The sequence below is a fragment of the Asparagus officinalis genome, chromosome 4 (genome assembly GCF_001876935.1).
Source record: "Asparagus officinalis chromosome 4, Aspof.V1, whole genome shotgun sequence".
In the NCBI taxonomy this organism is placed as follows: domain Eukaryota; kingdom Viridiplantae; phylum Streptophyta; class Magnoliopsida; order Asparagales; family Asparagaceae; genus Asparagus; species Asparagus officinalis.
The window spans coordinates 27,531,121-27,551,638 of NC_033797.1; the positions used below are offsets into that span (position 1 = coordinate 27,531,121).

Consider the following 20,518-nt stretch of genomic DNA (forward strand, 5'->3'; position numbering starts at 1 on the left):
CTAAAATCTTTAGCGGGAAATTGCCTCTTTGCTTTAAAGAAGGCGCGACCAAAAGTATTGGCTTCTTCAGTTGTTTCACCAATGGGTAATTCTCTTTGGAACAGTCATAGGTACAATCTGGTCACGTAGCGACCACTTTTATCTATTTTGGCACCACTTCTAGAGAAAAAGCCACATGTAACCCCATCTTGTTCTAGGGTTAAGTCCCAGTCCATTTTCCTTGGGACAGAAGCCGCCTTGAGAGCAGTAAGAGGGAGGTCACGTTTCATAGGAGGCAAGAACATAGGACAACCGCTCACAGTCCACTAAAGAATCTCCAAACAGGAAAACAGGGTTCGAGATATGGTCACAATTGACTAATTCTAGAGAGGCATCAGTGATTAAACACCTCAGTGTGGAACTCGAAGGATCGGAAAGAAATTTAAGTTCCTCTTGTTCTCGGTCTCCAAATATGGGGATATCTGCAATGGCCGAATAGCATGGACGAAATTCCATTTCCTGAGTGCCATCTGAACCAAGATCACCACGTGGAGGAATTGGGACAAAAGGGTACACGACTGTAAAAGAAATGAACAGAATTAATTCAAAGGATTCGGTCGATATGAAAATAATCCAAAAAGGATTAAACTACGTCCAACTGATGGCATGAAGGTCATTTCATAGGCGAACTTCGTCTGATTGACGAGCCTAGTCAAGCAAACGAACCTCGTCAAATAAATGAATCTCATCCTACATACGAGCCTTGCTCAAATAGACAAACCTCATCTGATAGACAAACCTCGTCAAATAGATGAAATTTGTCAGACAGACGAGCCTTGTCCAACAGACGAACTTCGTCAAATAAACAAAACTCGTTAAACAGACGAGCCTTGTTGAACAGACGAATCTCGTCAAACAAACGATCCTCGTCAGAAAGACGAGATTCATCAAAGAGATGAAAATTCGTCTAAAACATCATCTTTCAGATGAGTTTTCATGAAAGGACATTGTTCAACTCCCTTAAGAAACTCAAACCCAAAATGGGTAAAGTTCAATTGCTTCAAAACACAAGATCTCATATTCAGACGCACTACCTAGAAAAGTAGGCGGGTGGCTTTGTCAGAAGAATCAGCAACTTCCTTGCCCTTGCCAACGGCAGTTTTAGGGGTCATTGATCTTGATGCAAAGCTTGAAGTTTTCAAGAAAGAAATTTGAAAACCTAGAGGATAAAAAATTTGACGGAACAAATGGTTTAAAGGAGAGGAAAGGACTCTCCCGATCATGATACCCTATATATAGAAGCGGGAAAAGATTGAATCAACGTTTGAGATTCATGGCTAAAATCGGCGAATGCGATCTCTAGCAGACGAGATTTGCGAACAAGAACTATGGAGAAGATCTCGAAGCTCCAGTTGGCAGCCGCTTATTAGACCTGGAAAAAGTGCGAGGATGGAAGTCATCGCATTTAATGCTGACAAGCCTAATTGTCAGGCCAGTGTGGGCTTGGTGAATCTCGTATGAAGTGACAAAACTCAACAAACTGCGGAGCCTCATCTCAAAATGCCCAGAAACAATGAACCATGAGGTTCATTTCAAAGCGTTGAGGCTAAGTCTGTCCTATAAACCAGGCTCGTGATAATCGAGATAGTTCAAAGTATTTCAGACTTCATACAACATAATTCAAGTCTAAAAACTTTGAAGGGGGTCTTGTAGACATCCAAAAATACCAAAAGATGAACATCATCCAGAAGTTTGCTCGAAAGCGTTGAAGTTCATTTTTAAAGACGAGGCTCGTCATGCAACAAGGCTCGACATCAATACAAGACTCGCTGTTTAACGAGGCTCGACATCGAGGATGAGGTTCACTAACGCAGCGAAGCTCGTCACCCGTATTAAATCAGGTTGTAATGGCCACGAAGACCCAGTCAGTCACGTAGGCTGAATGTCAGGAGTCGGTTACGACCACGATCCTATAATTGTAGCACATCAGTTACGTGCTAAAGCTCTATAAATAGCCGCAAACAGCTATGAAGAAAGGACCCTTTTTAGCAATTCGCATATCAGAGATTAGAAGAACAACTCTTGCGCACAAGCCTAAGATCCGAACTTCGGTCCTTACAACCCAAGACATTGTCAGAAGCTTTCGTAATATCTTTCTGATCATCAACGGGAAGCAATCTCGACTCAAGCATCGAGTGAAGCATCCTTTCGCCACCTAGAACCTACCTCAAACAAAAGAGAAGTCAAATCTATCTTCTCCTCCTTTGTAATCGAGAGAGTGAGTGATTGTAAGGGATTCGTACCAAGTGATCAAACTCATTCTTTAACCAAGAATCAATCAACTTTAATTTTTCGACTCAATAGTCCTGAGCATTGCAATGAAGAGATCTCAGAGGATTTGAAGTTTTGACAAGAAATTGGTAGCTTCTAAAATTGACATCCCACAAATTTAATTCCAAAATCACAACCCATGTTGCTGGGAGCAAGATGCTCTATTAGCAAGTAGGTCTCTCATCGGATAGAAGATTTGTTAATCTCACGATCAGATAACCCGCACTTAGGCCTATCCAAAAAGCCCGCTGGCCCGGCCCGGGGTTGGCTCGAAAACCCGGGCCAGACCCGGGTCCGGGTCCACTCGTCGGTGCCCGGCCAAGAGTGACCGTTGTGGGAAAATTAAAGGTTGGGCCGGCCATAATGTTCACAAATGTGACCATTTTAGCCGGGTTGGCCCAACCCGGACATAACAGCCAAATTGATCATTTTGCCCTTAAAACGGTCAAAATGGCTATTTAGTGAGGGTTTTTTGGTCATTCGCCTAGGAGACTACCTCTATAAATAGATTGGGGTTTTCACTTCTTCTCCTCATACCAAAACGCATCTACTTCTCTCTAATACTCTCTTATACAATCTTATACGCTCTTATACTCTCTAATAATCTCTTATACTTTATAATCCTTCCATCAAATGGATTCTGAATCTAATTATGAAGAGCAAAACCTATCTTCAACCGATCTTGAAATGAGTCCTCCTACAACATCTACTCCTACCGATCCTACCGGTGTTAATCACGAATCTGGTGGCGATGAATCTGCACCAATAGCTCCTAAAATGCTGAGATCTGATGTGTGAAATTTTTTTAAGAAGATAGACATCACCAAGGATGAACACGGTAGGATCCTCACCCAGAAGGCTAAATATGCGTTGTACGGTCAGACTTTCCATCATAAGAGCGGCACCAACCACCTCAAACATCATATAGAGAAACACAACAAAGGTCAGAATCCTCAAGGTGATATCCGACAATCTATGGTTTTCCAATCCTTCTCTTCTGGTAGTCTCGGTAGTTAGAATTATAACGCTACCCGAGCCAGGAAATGCGTTATCAGGTTTATCATTCTTAAAAATATTTCTTTTAAATTAGTAGAAGATGATGTATTTGAAGATATGTTTAGAGATAGTTTTTAACCCGATTTTTAAAAAAAATGTTTAGAGATAGTTTTTAACCCGATTTTTTAAAAAAAATTATCGTCAAACCTATCAACATGATATTTTAAAACATTATCAAACAGAACAAGGAAAAATAATTTCTTATTTTAAAATTTTAAACTGTAAATTTTCTTTAACTTTTGATACTTGGACATCTAGAGCACAAGCTGGTTATTTATGTATCACAGCATACTAGATTGATAAAAATTAGTAAATTTTAAAAGAGTTGTTTCCTTTATTACAATTGAAAAGTCACATACGGGTACTATTGTTGTAAATTTAATAATTGAAGAACTTATGAAACTAGAAATTGATCAAAGAATATTTTCTCTTTCAGTAGATAATGCAAGTAATAATAATATAGCTGTTAAATTTATCAAAACAACTCTGTCATTACCATGTCATGGTGATCTTTTCATATTAGATGTATCTGTCATGTTTTAAATTTAATTGTTCAAAGTGCATTTACTGAAATTAAACCCATGATAGAAAATATTAGAACAGTTGCTTATATTCATAATGCTTCTGAACAAAGACTTAAAAGATAGAAATAATTTTGTATAAAAAAATTATAAGCCCGGACTAATTCCAAAAGATGTTGATCATAGGTGGAATTCTACCTATGTAATGTTAAGTGTGGCACTATAATATAAAGAAATTATAAATAATTTTATAAATTATTATGCTTCTAGTTCTAGCTCTGGTAGCACTTATGAATTTTATAAATTATTATGCTTCTAGTTCTAGCTCTGGTAGCACTTATGGAATAACTGAAGATGAATGGATAATTATATTAGCTCTGGTAGCACTTATGGAATAACTGAAGATGAATGGATAATTATATGTAATTTAAATGAGATGTTATAAGTTTTTAATGATGCTACAATGTTATTATCTGGTTGTTATTATCCAACTATTACTTTAGCTGCTTTACAAATTTTAAGTATTCAAAAAAAATTTTCCAAATATCGTATGAATGATACTTTTGGAGCTATACTTTTTTAAATTGAGAGCAAATTTAATAAGTATTTTAGGCATATTCCTCATATTTTTGGTTTGGGGTTCTTATTGATCCATATATTCCTCATATTTTTGGTTTGGGGTTCTTATTGATCCATGTTTGAAGGATATTGGCCTTCGAAGTTTGTTACAATCATTGTATGGTGGACAGATTATAGACTTAGATGATGGATTCACCCTTACTGCTACTTCTCATCATTTAGCTATTAGAAATTATTTTCAAACCTTATATGATGAGTATGCAGCTAGACATGGTGTAGCTACACAACAATCTACAATTTCGACGCCTTCGAGCTCAAGCCGAGGTAAAAGTGTAAGTTTTGATAGGTATGTAATGGTAGCTGAGCTAATTGGTGGAACTAGACTTGGATCATCATTAGAGGTTTCTGAAATAGTTGAATATTTATCTGCTTCTTTAGTTAAATGTCAAGGAAATGCTTTAGATATTTTGCAATGATGGAGAGTATATGGATCAGTTTCATATCATATACTTTCCACCATGGTTTGTGACTTACTAACAGTGCAGGTTTCGACGGTAGCTTTGAAATCCACCTTAAGCATAGCAGGACGTTTGATTGACGACCACAGGACATGCTTAGATCCGTATACTGTACAAGCGGTGATGTGCTTACAAGATTGGTGGAGGTACGAGAAGTGACGCAAGGCATCGATCGGATTACTAGAATTGAAGATAAATTTTAAGAGTTGAGACTAGTAGATAGATATAAAGATTAAACAATATTCATCAAATTGTAATTTTTATTTCTTAGTTTTAAATTTGTAATGAATTATTTTGGAAACAGTTGCAAATGATAGTGATATAGGTGAGTAGGTGTCACCCTAGTTGGGATGTACTCATCTATTGTGATCCAGCGAAAATTTATACTGGTAAAGGATTTACTGATTATTAATAAAAAAAATTATTTTTATCATCTTTCATTTTTATAATTTTTTGTATATGTAATCTATGTCATTTCAAGTTATTAATAATATGATTGTTTTTTATTAGCACTTTCTATAATTTTTTATGTATATTTCAAAATTTAAAGATATTTTTAAAAAAATTAAAAAAATCCGAGCCAGCTCGGGCCCGGCCCGCTCAGGCCTGGGCCCGGGGCAACCGAGCCCAGGTTCATGCTCCGGTTTTGCCCAGCCCAGGCCCGATTTTCCAGGCCGGGGCCGGGCCGGGGCCGGGCGCGGATGGACAGCCCTACCCCGCACTCATACATAAGGAAGAGCGTTGAGAGGACGGGGTCCCGAGTAAATACTCTTTTGTTGCTCAAGTTAATGTTGTAGATAGTTAATATCAATTTCGAAACTTGAGTGTAGAACATTATATTGGAACTCATATACCCAGAGAACTATCTATCAAATTAAATTCAGGGCTAAATGACACTTAAATACCCTTTTTCCATCACGTTTACACTTAAATACCCTAAGTTGTAAAATGTAGCACTTTAATATCCTAAGTTGTAAAAAATTGGCTTGTTTAGAACCTTTTGTAAGTTTTTATGAGAATATTCTTAGGAAATTATCTTGACAACTAACAAAAAGTATTAGAGTGCTACTTCCTTGCAACTTAGGACATTAAAATGCTACTTTTTACAATTTAGAATATTTAAATGTAAAAATGATGAAACAATAAAATATATAAGTGTCAGTTTTTTATAACCTAGGATATTAAAGTATTTTTTTTTTTACAACTTATGGTATCAAAGTGTTACTTGTTATAACTAGAGTAATTAAGTGTAAAGATGATGAAATAATAGGGTATTTAAGTGCCATTTGCCCTAATTTTAGTGTATTATACAAGTAACAAACCTGTACATCATAAAGTAGCTCGCCCTGAAAATGTAAGTTTGTACGCAACAATTGCGGCACAATTGTTTTGATAGCTAGACACAACTATTTCTGCGGCAAGTTGATCGAGCATGGTGTGCGCTCAGATCGGCTGTCAAAAAAAGATTTTGCATAATTAAATTCCAAACACTTAAAGGGATATTTAACATGAGAAAGTGTGCATAACTGCTAATGTAAACGTACGTATGTACATGAGAGAGGCGAAGTTTGCTATATACGGCCGCGCACGGGCTTAAACTGTGGAGTTATTTTTCTATTCTTGATCGCATGTGTGCTTATATAGACTGTGAAAATGACGGCATAAATGTGAAGAAGAATCAAAATCTTCGGTCAGTAGGCAAGTCTTGTCTCCAGAATGACAACTGTCAGTTCTTAAAGGGCTGAGTAGTCCATTCAGCAGAAATCAAACCCCCCAACCACCACACGCGCACACACAACACCACGCGAGGGGGCTGCAATTTTATTTCTTGAGATTATATCTGAAATCCATGATTAATAGTTCTTTCTTTCATTGTTGATCTCAAAAGGCTACATGTAGAATTAAGCATTTATTTCACATAACATTCTCAAATTCTAAAAAAAAATTGTTACATAATTTTTTGTGTTGTAAAATTATTTAGAAGGGATATTGGATATGAGCAACGATTTATTTAGCAAAATGAACTACTAAAATATAGATGTGATTAGATTCACATCATCCCGTGTGACTAATAGAATTAATTTTACGATTTGTAGTTTCTCTCTCAGTAACTCATTTTAAGATTAACGTGTTTGATTTTAATACTGGTAGTTTATTTCTCAGTAACTCATTTTGAGAACAATGAGTACTTTCATCACTTGTGGACATTCTCTCATATGACAATATGTAGCTTAGGGGCTGTTTGGTTCGTTTCCTTGATATAGAGAAATGCAATTCCATGTAAAGAAACACAAGTTTTGAGTTTTCCAAACTTTTTCAAGAAATAGATTGTTTTGCTTTGGTTCGCACATAAAAAATAGTGAGAAACCATTTATTTTTCTTGTGTTTGGTTCGCATAGAAAAAAAAAGAAAACTTTTGTAAACAAAGCAGAGAAGGAAAAAAAATCTGACGTGGCAGAGTTTTCATCAATTTCACTTGGTTGGGGAAGGAAATCGGAGAGGGAAAAAAATCTTAGTTGGTGACAATTTCAGCAGAGTTTTCCCTCTTCTATTCGAGCGAACCAAAGCGGCACAAAGAAATGGACGGAAACAAAAAAGCTGACGTGGAGGGCTAAAAATCTGACGTGGAGGAGTTTTCTAAGTTTTCCACCCCTTATAATAGCGAACCAAACAGCCCCTTAATCTCAACCAATTGAATAAAATGGAAAGAGAAATCTCATAGCAATAGTTTGTTGGAATTGAGCAATCGTGACACCCTAAAATGAAGTCCGACATAGGAAAATGAGTACAATTATAAAAAGTTTACACAGTAAGCAAAGGGATTCAATTGCAACGGTTGGCTAACCAATTTGGATTGAGCCAAATGATTTGTTGCACTAAGTGCTACATCACGTGAGCATGGTAAGAAAAACATCTAGAACAGTAGAAGCCACCAGAATATAGAATCCTCACATTCGCTCATCTATTCATGAAGATACCCATCCCATGACATACTGGACACGAAATAATGATACTTCCTGAGAATCCAAGTCATGCCTATACAACATATTTTGCTTTTCATAGACTAATTTGGAGTTCGGACGCAATACTAACATGAGAACTTGCAATAACAGCATTGAGCAGTTACAAAGCAACAATTAGCATTATTCAAAAAAAAAAATCCAACCAAATAATAAAGCAGCTAGGACATAAATATCATGCCATTTGGTAAAGGTACGAACAGCTGCATTTCCAAATAATCTGCACACATGTAACTCAATACCTAAAAAGGTAGACAAATCCAGTAATATTAGAAGTGCACCCAAAAACATAAAAAGGTAATCAAGTTTTCATATAATTCTAGATTTCATGACCCTCCCAAAAATTGGAGGTTCGAGAGAGTTAAAAAACAGTGCAATAACACCCTCTATGACCGCATTAACAAGGTCCCTCGTCCAAACTATACAAACTTCACCATTGAACTCAAATCATATACATATAATTTTCTCAGAACTTAGCTGATGCCAAATTTGTCCGACAGAAGAGTGATGCAACACTCACCGCTCTTATAAAGTATCACTCCTTGTTAAGCTTCTAGAAGAAGCCGATTTCTCTGAAAGAGTGAACCCACTGAACTGCCCACTCTCGTCACTGCCACTCCCATCACTGCTCGGATAAAATTGGTTGTTGAGGTTTCCAGATGCTGACCTCGTAAGAAATATATTATCTGCATGAATTGTTGTTCCTCTCGTATTGTGGGTAGTGGAATTGCCCTCTAGAGTGACATTCTGTAGGTGTTTAGCCACATCATCATCACTTTTACCAGATGGGGAACCATGAGAACTCGAAGGTGGAACCAGCAACCAGTTTTTCCAATCGGTGCGTCTCCTAATTTTATCATCCTGCAAATAAGCACAGTAATAAAGAAAAGAAATATTAGGGGTCATCCTCACGCAATCTTCAACCCGCAATAGACGATACAAAAAAGGCTAAAAAGATAAAAGGGAAAAAACCAATTAAAAGATGCTTACATGTACTTCCACCAGTGTTGACAACCGCACAGTATCTAGTATATATTGTATGTTGTTAGTTAATTGCTTCACCTGCACAAGAAGAAGAAGAAGAATATACTTCAATAGTAAATGATAGAAATAAAACAGAAAGGTACTAGCTCACAATTTTCATACACAAACACAAATCCAGTCATTAACCTTCCCAGATGCCATATGCGTGTATTAAAATGAAATTGCCACACTAGAAAGTTTTCCATACACCAGCAGAAATTAAAATGTGCTTCCATATATAGAAAGACTAGGTTATGATTGATCCCAAAATGATGGATAAAATCAAGGGCAATTCCTTCCTTTCCTTCACAAAGATACCGACTTTTGTTTATGAAGGCCCCTTGACTAGGTTTTTATCTCATAAGAACTGCCTTTTTTTAAGAGTACACTACTTCAGGCTCATGGTTATAATAAAATAATTCTGAAAACACTAGCATGTAGTGATCTCATAGAAGTCTAGCAAAGAATATGGGGTGTATAAAATATTGGTAGTTTTACAAAGATAAAATGAAGGCAAGTTAACTTCATGCACGTCGAAGATTTTGTCCTAAACAATTCTCTATATCCTAGTACAACGATATCATTACTGGGGATCAAGGAAATAGGAAGTGCGCATATATAAAAAAATGAAATGATAGGCAAAGAACCCCTCTTTAGTGTCTGGCTTTTACAGAATCTCAGTGTTTCGCTTCTTGTAGGTACAAGACAAAGATGGATACTGGTCAATTTAAAGTTAATAAGTGCCATACCTGGTAAGTTTAAAGATAATTAAGTGTCTATACTAGTCTATATCTTTACGAAGCATTTACCAACATGGACAAAACAATCACAAACTAGTTGAAAAGGTACAAAGAACCTAACATCAGAAGACCAGACAACACTAGATCAAAATAAACTGAAAAAAGAAAATGAAACCAGCTTGCCTATGCGAATTGGTTTACAGCATATATTTGTGACTAGACTGTGGGTTACATATAAGAAAGAGAAACACGACATCAATTGATGGTTAGCATGCTCAGTAAAAAAGGATCTGCATTAGCCATAAGAAATGATATTTAGCTCTAAGCCGACTGAAATCATAGTATTTATCATGCAATTTAAAAACATGTAAATGCACGCTGAGTACTAAACTTTCACGCCGAAATCGTCAGCTATATGATATGGTAACTTTATAAAAAAATGTGTATACAATGCCTAATGTCTGAACGCACCGAACAAGTAAATAAAATTATAAAATACAAAAAGTAACATAAAATTACTCTTCTTAAGGTACTCTTTCTTTTAACTTGATGAATGCAGTTTGATGATTGGATATTGTCTACGGGTCACATGTCGAACATCAAAATGAGCCTGAGACTGTAAGGTCTCAAAAGCAATACATATAATATGAGTTACTAGCTACCGAAAATTTATCGAAATATACCTTGATCCTGTTCAGAATAAGAGATAACATTGTCCCATGACAAGAGGAAAGAAACACATGCTGACATAATAATCATAGAAGTTATACAAGAGATAGAAACTATCCATAACAATAATATTGCATGTAGATAAACATATATGATTTTCATATATAGTTGGAGGGAGTTCAGTACAACCCAATATAATGAGGATGCAAAGGAGCTATGATTTTTAAAGAATCACTTAAAAGTTCACACATAGTTTATTTGTCACCATATGATCATATAATACATGGTTTGAACATACACTATTCCCTCAGACAAATGCACACTGCATATCCATTTAAAGTAACAAGAATAAACCAATTCCTTTACATAGTCAGTAGTTTGTTACTTTAGTTCATAATGAAATCGAAAGAATGTCATATGAAGATAGTAATTCAAGAAAGCCTGATACCACACAAGTCCTTCAATTGCAAAAAAACGCATTAAATTTAGATCATTATGATATTGAACAACAGTCAAATTATTGCACAGAGAGTACATGACACATAGGCCAGTCCATTCGGGCCCAAGGCCCAGACCGGACCCGATCGGGCTAGCGCCTGGCCCGGTCCCGGGAAAACCCGGGTTTCCAAGCCAGAACCGGGCTCTGGGCCTGAGTCTAAGTCGGCTTGGTGCAACCCGCACTGGGCCAGGTCCGGCTCGGAAAATGGTCTGGCTGGAGTACACGGGTCCAGATTTGGCTCAGACCAAGCCCATTTCAAACGGTCAAAAAACCAACCGTTGGACTAGGCGGCCCAAACCCGGCCCGGTCCAAAGGTCAAAATTCTTACCACTGAACCGGGTGGGTCCCAGCCCGGATCCGGCCTGGTTCAGCCTGCCCAAATAGCCTAAAATAGATATTTCTACGCAAATTTAGAAAAGGGCAAATAACAGGGCCGGTCAGGTGTCCGGCTCGTTCGGGCCCAGGGCCCACTAGGTTAGGGTCACCCATTTTGTCCGGCCCGGACCCGAATTTTCGGGTCGGGCTGGCCCAAATGGACAGGCCTAATGACACACATGTGCACGCAAGTACGCACGCACGAATGCACGCACAGGCACGATATGAATAAGTTGAAAATAAGCAAGACCAAAAACAAAATCCCGATGAACAGGATGCCTTCATTTGTATCTGTGATGACAAATGACAAGTGCTAAATTATTCAAGCATCAAAATAAATTGATCAAAAAGTTCTGATACAAGTTTACAATAATCTTGGACTAATTACAATCTACATGACCATAGCATGCCAGCAAAATTGGGAAGGTCTAGACTATCGTGTGACTCCAAATTACATCTGAAGTTTAAGAAAAAATTTACACGTACAAAGATGAAGGAAATACATTAAGAAATTAAGAAAGCCAGACAATCTATGTTCCTTTATGGCAAAAATGTAGGCAACTAAGTAATATGACATCCGGAAAACAAGCCTACCAGTATTAAGCATGTTGAGCTAGACGAGCAATATAATGGTTGAACTCATAAGAGGTCAGAGGACTGCCATTATGGACAAGCCAAAAGGTTTTCAATCGAGAACCTAAGGGAAAATCACTTGAAAGGATCGGGAATAGCACAATGGTTGAAGAAAATTGGATGGCCATTTCTAAATGACCTATATGTGATGCCACGTAGTAGTAGGAACACAACTGAAGCACTTCAGGGTGATGGCTGGATGAAACATGCATGGATAGAGGGTTAAGGTAGGAAATTTCTTCTTTCGGTGATGCCTGTCCCTATAGGTTTTCGGTTAACCTGAACCTATTACAAATTGATGAGAGAATTAGGGTAGATTGGGAAAAGTTCCCAAATTCTGTGTGGGATTCTGATTCTTTAGGACATCCTATTACAGAAATTACGTAGGCTGTTTTCTTTCTCCATGAATGGTGATAAATCACCTGGGCTTCTTTCAAGAATTTTGGGATGTAGTTCAATATGATCTTTTGAGGCTTTTTATTGCATTCTAACATGGCACTTTAGAAATTGCTCAACTTAATTATGCTCATATTGTGTTGATTCCAAAAAAAGGATTATGAAAGTCTAGGTGACTTTAGACCTACTAGCCTTTTGAATGTACTGTATAAGATCATTACAAAAGTGCTTACTAGGAGGTTGAATGAGAAATTGAGCAGTCTTACTGATCCTGTTCAAGCAGGATTTATAAAGGGTAGATTTCTTATGGATGGGGTAGTGACTGCTCAGGAGATTATCGCTGAGTGTTTTCAAAGAAAGGAAAGAGGGGGCATCAAACTTAAGCTTGATTTTACAAAAGCTTATGATCTCTTGGACTGGAATTTATCTTAAAAGTGTTGAAAGCCAAGGGTTTTGGTCCTAGATGGCTTCGATGGATTAGAGCTATTCTATCTGGAGGAAAGTCTGCCATTGTTCTCAATGGCACTCCTAGTAGATAGATAGTCTCCAAAAGAGGAGTTAGACAAGGAAACCCTTTGTCTCCTCTTCTTTGTGTTTTAGCTGCTGATGCCTTTTCTCGGAAGACAAAGTTAGCTTCTGATGATGCTTATTCAAGGATTAGGAACTAGAAGATCCTCTACTAGAGTTCTAAATTTGCAGTATGCTGATGATACACTCATTTTCTACAAGGTGAATGATAAGAGTTTGCCTGTTCTTAAATTGTTGCTTTATGGCTATGAACTTCTTTCTGGTCTTAAAATAAACTTTCAAAAAAGCTAAGTCATTCTTTTGGAGAATGATTGTGAGCTTCAGAAACAAATTCCCAGTGCTATGAATTGTAAAGAAGGCTCTTTTCCAGTTTCTTATCTGGGTTTTTTGCTTAGACCTGGGAAACTCTTGAAAGAGGATTCGTTCTCTCTTATTGACAAATTTGAGAAGAGGCTTCCTACTTGAAAAAGGGAGGGGCTTGTCCAGAGGGGGAAGGTTAACCTTACAGGATGTTGTTTTATCTTCAATGCCTCTATTTTGGATGTCCTTTTACTTATTTCCTCAGTGGATTACTAATAGGATTGATAAAATCAGGAGGAGGTTTTTTGGACTGGTTTTGATTCTGTCAAAATTGCTTCAAATTTGGTGAAGTGGGAAGAGGTTTGCAAACCTAAGTACCAGGGGAGTTTACGTGTGTTGGACTTAAAAATTATGAACTTAGCCCTGTTGGGGAAATGGTTGTGGAGGTAGTTAGATAATAACCAAGTGCTGTGGAAAGATATTCTGTGTGATAAGTATTACTTTGATGTAGATAAACTGAATTGTGTTTGCCCTGATAGATATCTTTCTAAGTTCTCGGAACACATTTGAACACAAGAGAGTACTTTATTTGCAGCACTCAGGTCAAATTGGGCAATGGGAAGAAAACTTGGTTTTGAAAAGACAAATAGATAGGTGAAGTTTCTTTAGCTGAGTTTCCTGATCTTTTTTATTTAGTTATTGATCAATGGTTCACTGTTTTTTCTTTAAGATACTATGAAAATGGGCATTTGGTTTGGAGAATTCCTTTTCAAAGATAGTTAACAGGGAGGCTTGTTTTATCACATTGGAAACTGATACACTTGATTGAGAATCTTGAAAACCTTGAGGGAGAAGATACAAGAACTTGGAGATGGGAGAAATCTCATGTTTTCTCAGTGAGATCCTCTTATCATTTTTTCATTGATGGAGCTGTGTGAATATTTGGAAAATTAAAATTCCTTTGAGAGTTAAAGTCTTCCGTTGGCTAGCTTTGTCCTCAAAAGCTAAATACTGAAGATAACTTAGCCACTAAAGGAACCATGAATGATTATCTTTGTTCTTTGATTGGTATTGAAACTGAAAATCATGACCATGTTTATTAAATGTTCTTTTGTTACTTCTATATGGGATTCCAATCTCCATAAATTATCTCTAATAGGTGTTTTTGATGATCTTGATAATCTATGGACTTTTGGGAGATTATCTGTTCTTGGTAATCAAAGGCTTCAGTAGAACTTTATATGCTGTGCTATCCTCTGGGTCATATGGCATGAGAGGAATAATAGAGTTTTTATGAACAAATCCAAACATGCTCTTGATGTTCTAGCACAAGCTAATCATTTTGCTGAATTTTGGTTAGGAAATAGCTCTATCAGTGCACGTCCAATGAGGGCTTATTGCAGGAGGAACCAAAGACAAGCAGCAATTGCAAATGCTGAAGCTCTGAGGAATTCAGAGATGAGCTTAGTGGTGTATGAAGGACCTGCTGATGATGTTGAGCATAATCCCATGCTTGTGGAGTGATATTTGAATGCAGTTACAATATGAAGTGTTTTGCTCTCTTTTGAAACTCTGATTACAATCTTTTATTGTAAATATGGGATGTGTGGGGATAAACTTTCTAATATGTAAAACATATATTATGTGCCTGGGCTTTGGTATTTGGGAGCATAGCTTGTTGATGTGCAACCAACTTTATTTTTTATGCTACATGGTTGGGGATTCATAGTCCCCATCCTTTTCCTTTAAAAAAAAACTTAAACCCAAGAACTGCAGCTCCAATTTCCCTCCATTTCCTACTTTAGGCATTGGATATTAACCAACAGGTTCAACAAGGAAAATCAATTCTTTTACAGAATGTGTAAGCTAAGAAATAAATGAGACGTAGCTCCATACAAGTAGGACCAAGACCAACTTGTATCATGCACAAGCAAATAACCACACACTAGGCACCAACATTACAAAACATAAGGTGTATGCCAAATCAGCAAGAAGGAAACTACAGATTATTTTTTTATATCCAAATCTATCTAATCAAAAATAGATTTGGCAGAAAAATATATAGCAAGAGAAAAAAATTTGACACATATAGTTGACGTGACTTGTTGCCAACTAAAGTATTTAAGGTTTAAGTGTTGAAAATAGGCACAGTGTCAAGGTATTAGGGTCCCATAGAAATTATACTTTCCCTTATTTGTGCATACTAAGAGGACAATCTACTTATAAACTTGAGAACCGTGAGGCTAAGTTTAAGGTTCACTTAGCAAAAAGTTATTAAAATTCATTGATAACTAAATGAGCAAAGCTTGAAAAAAAATCAAAGTTCTCTATTCAGTTGCCTTTTCTTTTGCTCTCAAGTCTACAATTAGGCCACATTTTTCTCACTGTGTTTTACTAGCTTAAAATAGCTTTAGGCCTTTCTTTCTCTATTGGAAATAAGTAGTGGGATAAAAACAACTAGTTGATTGCAAATTACTTATCAAAATGAGTGCAATATTTTAGGAAAAACACTCAACAAGCCCAAAATTTCTTAAGATTGAAACCTCGAAATAGTTTGGAAAGAAAAACCTAATTCATTTAGATAAGGGAAGGAACACGAACATCATCTAAATTGCAGCTTGTTAAGCTCAAGTCTTAATCCTAGCTGGATACTGTCTGCCTATTTGATGACAGCAAAAAAGAATTGGGCACCAACAGATGCCTCTATGATCACAAAGTCGAGAAGGGGATAAAATATGGTTAAGGCTGGCTGGTTATCAACACTTACAATCTAAAAAATCTTAAATCACTAAAGGCTGCAATTATCAATAAGCTGTCCTGGCCAGCATGTATAGAACTATAGATAGGCCAAGAAAAGCAAAGCTCGGATCATAAATCTGAGCTTGTAGGGCAGGAGCAGTCTGGCAAATAGCTCTAGTAAATAAGGATGTTGAGCTATGCTGCTATGCCTACTATTAGCCCAGAGGCTAAGTTAGAGTACACTGTAGTAAATAATCAAAGTATAATAAGATAGTATTCATTCGTTTAATTATAGCAGAGATGTTGTAATGTCATAAATTTTCATGCTATTTTCGGCGTATAGAAGATGTGAAATTGTAATGGTATGTGTAGAACTGTCCAATAAACACATACAGTAACGTTTGCTTGCACGGCTTATACATAGTCAGTCAAATGTAGCAGAATATTATTTCTAGTTTAGGTTGGGGCTGGGCTGTGCCTTTGTTTAAGTAGACATGTGATGCTGAGGCATAAGACTGGTAAACCAGAGGAACCCAAGGTAGTTCCATATCAGATGTTATCTCGCATAATTTTCTGCTACATTCATGTAGAAAAGTGTACCTTGGACAAGAGACGTTTGCAAAATGTAGGTACCATTACCAAATATCAAATATGAAATCCACAAGTTAAGCTGGAAATCCAATTAAATAAACAACGTACAACACCGTAACTGCACCAAGAATTTGTCTTGCCATGAACTAAAACATGCCGAAACAGAGATCATAAAATTAATTCGTACAAGCACAAACGTAAAAAGTCCAACAAAAAAACTCACTTTGTTGAAGCCAGCGATCAAGGATATAGGAACCCAACCCTCATCATCCATATTCTGCCGCAAGTATACATCTTTACATAAGTTTTCAGAACTGCAACCAAAAATACAATTACATTTTTAAATTTAAAAAAGACACTTAATAAAACAAATAACAGATCGATCATTTATCAGTTCTCGCACAAAAAATCAACCTAAAATAATAATCTATCTGCTTCAATAACATAGCACTTTGCGGATCCATTGCCGGAAAAAACATGGCATGTGGTATCGGATGCGAAACAAAAGGCATGCCCCTAACTGACTCAAGAGATGGAGGCGTCTGCGGCATCACAAAGTATTCTGAAAACAAACAGTACAACATTGAAATAACACAATATATGAGGAGATAATATCAGTACCCAAAGAAGTATGCCAACTTACTTACCCGGGAAGCCCATGGCATTCCCAACAAAAGGCTGAAACGGTGGAGGAGGACCAGCAAAGGGTGGAGAGAGAGGCTGCATCGGCCTCGGATACGACTTCATCCCTCCTCGGTGCACTTGGCCATTTCTATGGTGCCAGTTCCCATGGTTGCTATGGGACCCACCACCGGCATTCCCCCTCCTATTACCACCAAAGCCCCGATGATGATTGGCCCCACCACGAGGTTGTGGAGTGGGTCCACCACTCCTAGAGGCTCTAGGAGAATGTTCAGGAGCAATCTGCAATGTGGGTCCGGCTCCAACATTGGCCGGGGTCACAGTGCTACTTCTTTCGCCGACTTTCAGTGGTTTCTGGCGGGAAGGAGGCATTGGGTTTTGAATCTGATTAGGGCTTTTAGGGTTTGGAGATGATTTTTCGGAAGGAGATGATACTAACGGCTCCTGTGACATCAGAATATAACCAAGGTCCAAACTTTTTCGGATCAAATCTTGTGATCTCAATTAGACTTCAAACTTTTAACAAGAAAAAACGGATTAATGAAGAGATCTCACCGGAGAAGAAGGGACTAGGCCATCGGAGAGCGATTTCAGCGAATCAGAGGGCGGCGATTTGGGCGAAGCCCTGGTGGACTCCGTTAGCGCAGGCCAGGAGGCGGCGCCCATGACGGGCCCCACCTCGATCGCGCCATTAGATGGCACGTTCCACGGCCGACTTTTCCCGCGCGAATCGGCTGCCGCCGCCGCGACATTGACGTCGATCGAGGGGAATCGGCAGTGGTAGCAGACGCCATTGGGAAGTTAGGGTTAGGGTTAGGGTTAGGGTTTGGATCGATTGATCGGGGGTGAGGGAAGGGATTAGGGGTTTCTTTTGGGTTAGGGTTAGGAAGCTAGTGATGCATGTTACGGTTCCAAAAAGAGAAATCTTTGCGGCGGCTGAGATCCGATGCGATCAGCGCGGAGGAAAGAGGGACGAGGAGAGCGGTTTGTATGTCTCACCCCCGCTCCCTCAGTTTGTTGCGCCCTCTAGGTTCGAGAGAGGACAAGAAGCGACGAGGTGTCATTGTGCTGGTTATTTTCACTTTGGTACCCATATTTTATCCATTTTTATGAACTTTTTATGTGCTTAGATCTTCTTCTTTTTTCTTTTTTTTTTTTTACACTTTGATATCCAAAGTTTCAATTATATTTTACTTTGATATCCTCATCTATATTTTATTATGTTTTATGTAATACATTTTAGGTCAATTATGCACCTCTTTTAAAAATTAATTCTCTCAACATATTTACTCATCCTCTCATGGTTTAGGCTTCTTAACTGATCAAGTCTTAATCCTAGCTGGATACTGTCTGCCTATTTGATGACAGCAAAAAAGAATTGGGCACCAACAGATGCCTCTATGATCACAAAGTCGAGAAGGGGATAAAATATGGTTAAGGCTGGCTGGTTATCAACACTTACAATCTAAAAAATCTTAAATCACTAAAGGCTGCAATTATCAATAAGCTGTCCTGGCCAGCATGTATAGAACTATAGATAGGCCAAGAAAAGCAAAGCTCGGATCATAAATCTGAGCTTGTAGGGCAGGAGCAGTCTGGCAAATAGCTCTAGTAAATAAGGATGTTGAGCTATGCTGCTATGCCTACTATTAGCCCAGAGGCTAAGTTAGAGTACACTGTAGTAAATAATCAAAGTATAATAAGATAGTATTCATTCGTTTAATTATAGCAGAGATGTTGTAATGTCATAAATTTTCATGCTATTTTCGGCGTATAGAAGATGTGAAATTGTAATGGTATGTGTAGAACTGTCCAATAAACACATACAGTAACGTTTGCTTGCACGGCTTATACATAGTCAGTCAAATGTAGCAGAATATTATTTCTAGTTTAGGTTGGGGCTGGGCTGTGCCTTTGTTTAAGTAGACATGTGATGCTGAGGCATAAGACTGGTAAACCAGAGGAACCCAAGGTAGTTCCATATCAGATGTTATCTCGCATAATTTTCTGCTACATTCATGTAGAAAAGTGTACCTTGGACAAGAGACGTTTGCAAAATGTAGGTACCATTACCAAATATCAAATATGAAATCCACAAGTTAAGCTGGAAATCCAATTAAATAAACAACGTACAACACCGTAACTGCACCAAGAATTTGTCTTGCCATGAACTAAAACATGCCGAAACAGAGATCATAAAATTAATTCGTACAAGCACAAACGTAAAAAGTCCAACAAAAAAACTCACTTTGTTGAAGCCAGCGATCAAGGATATAGGAACCCAACCCTCATCATCCATATTCTGCCGCAAGTATACATCTTTACATAAGTTTTCAGAACTGCAACCAAAAATACAATTACATTTTTAAATTTAAAAAAGACACTTAATAAAACAAATAACAGATCGATCATTTATCAGTTCTCGCACAAAAAATCAACCTAAAATAATAATCTATCTGCTTCAATAACATAGCACTTTGCGGATCCATTGCCGGAAAAAACATGGCATGTGGTATCGGATGCGAAACAAAAGGCATGCCCCTAACTGACTCAAGAGATGGAGGCGTCTGCGGCATCACAAAGTATTCTGAAAACAAACAGTACAACATTGAAATAACACAATATATGAGGAGATAATATCAGTACCCAAAGAAGTATGCCAACTTACTTACCCGGGAAGCCCATGGCATTCCCAACAAAAGGCTGAAACGGTGGAGGAGGACCAGCAAAGGGTGGAGAGAGAGGCTGCATCGGCCTCGGATACGACTTCATCCCTCCTCGGTGCACTTGGCCATTTCTATGGTGCCAGTTCCCATGGTTGCTATGGGACCCACCACCGGCATTCCCCCTCCTATTACCACCAAAGCCCCGATGATGATTGGCCCCACCACGAGGTTGTGGAGTGGGTCCACCACTCCTAGAGGCTCTAGGAGAATGTTCAGGAGCAATCTGCAATGTGGGTCCGGCTCCAACATTGGCCGGGGTCACAGTGCTACTTCTTTCGCCGACTTTCAGTGGTTTCTGGCGGGAAGGAGGCATTGGGTTTTGAATCTGATTAGGGCTTTTAGGGTTTGGAGATGATTTTTCGGAAGGAGATGATACTAACGGCTCCTGTGACATCAGAATATAACCAAGGTCCAAACTTTTTCGGATCAAATCTTGTGATCTCAATTAGACTTCAAACTTTTAACAAGAAAAAACGGATTAATGAAGAGATCTCACCGGAGAAGAAGGGACTAGGCCATCGGAGAGCGATTTCAGCGAATCAGAGGGCGGCGATTTGGGCGAAGCCCTGGTGGACTCCGTTAGCGCAGGCCAGGAGGCGGCGCCCATGACGGGCCCCACCTCGATCGCGCCATTAGATGGCACGTTCCACGCC

The 20,518-nt window shown here is 38.2% G+C and overlaps 1 protein-coding gene across 2 annotated transcripts; it reads right to left on the reverse strand.

The window, feature by feature from the left end:
* Positions 8,293 to 20,512, reverse strand: LOC109837050 (la-related protein 1C). Of its 2 annotated transcripts, none has more exons than XM_020405135.1 (6): positions 20,362 to 20,512; positions 19,812 to 20,250; positions 19,579 to 19,726; positions 19,388 to 19,478; positions 8,995 to 9,066; positions 8,293 to 8,865 (listed from the first exon to the last, which is right to left on the reverse strand). In XM_020405135.1, the coding sequence occupies exons 1-6, from the start codon at positions 20,470 to 20,472 to the stop codon at positions 8,530 to 8,532; spliced, it is 1,197 nt and encodes a 398-aa protein (XP_020260724.1). In that variant the 5' UTR covers positions 20,473 to 20,512; the 3' UTR covers positions 8,293 to 8,529. The 2 variants fall into 2 exon arrangements, with proteins under 2 accessions (XP_020260724.1, XP_020260723.1); XM_020405134.1 differs by lacking the exons at positions 19,388 to 19,478; positions 19,579 to 19,726; positions 19,812 to 20,250; positions 20,362 to 20,512 and adding exons at positions 16,721 to 16,811; positions 16,912 to 17,059; positions 17,145 to 17,583; positions 17,695 to 18,105.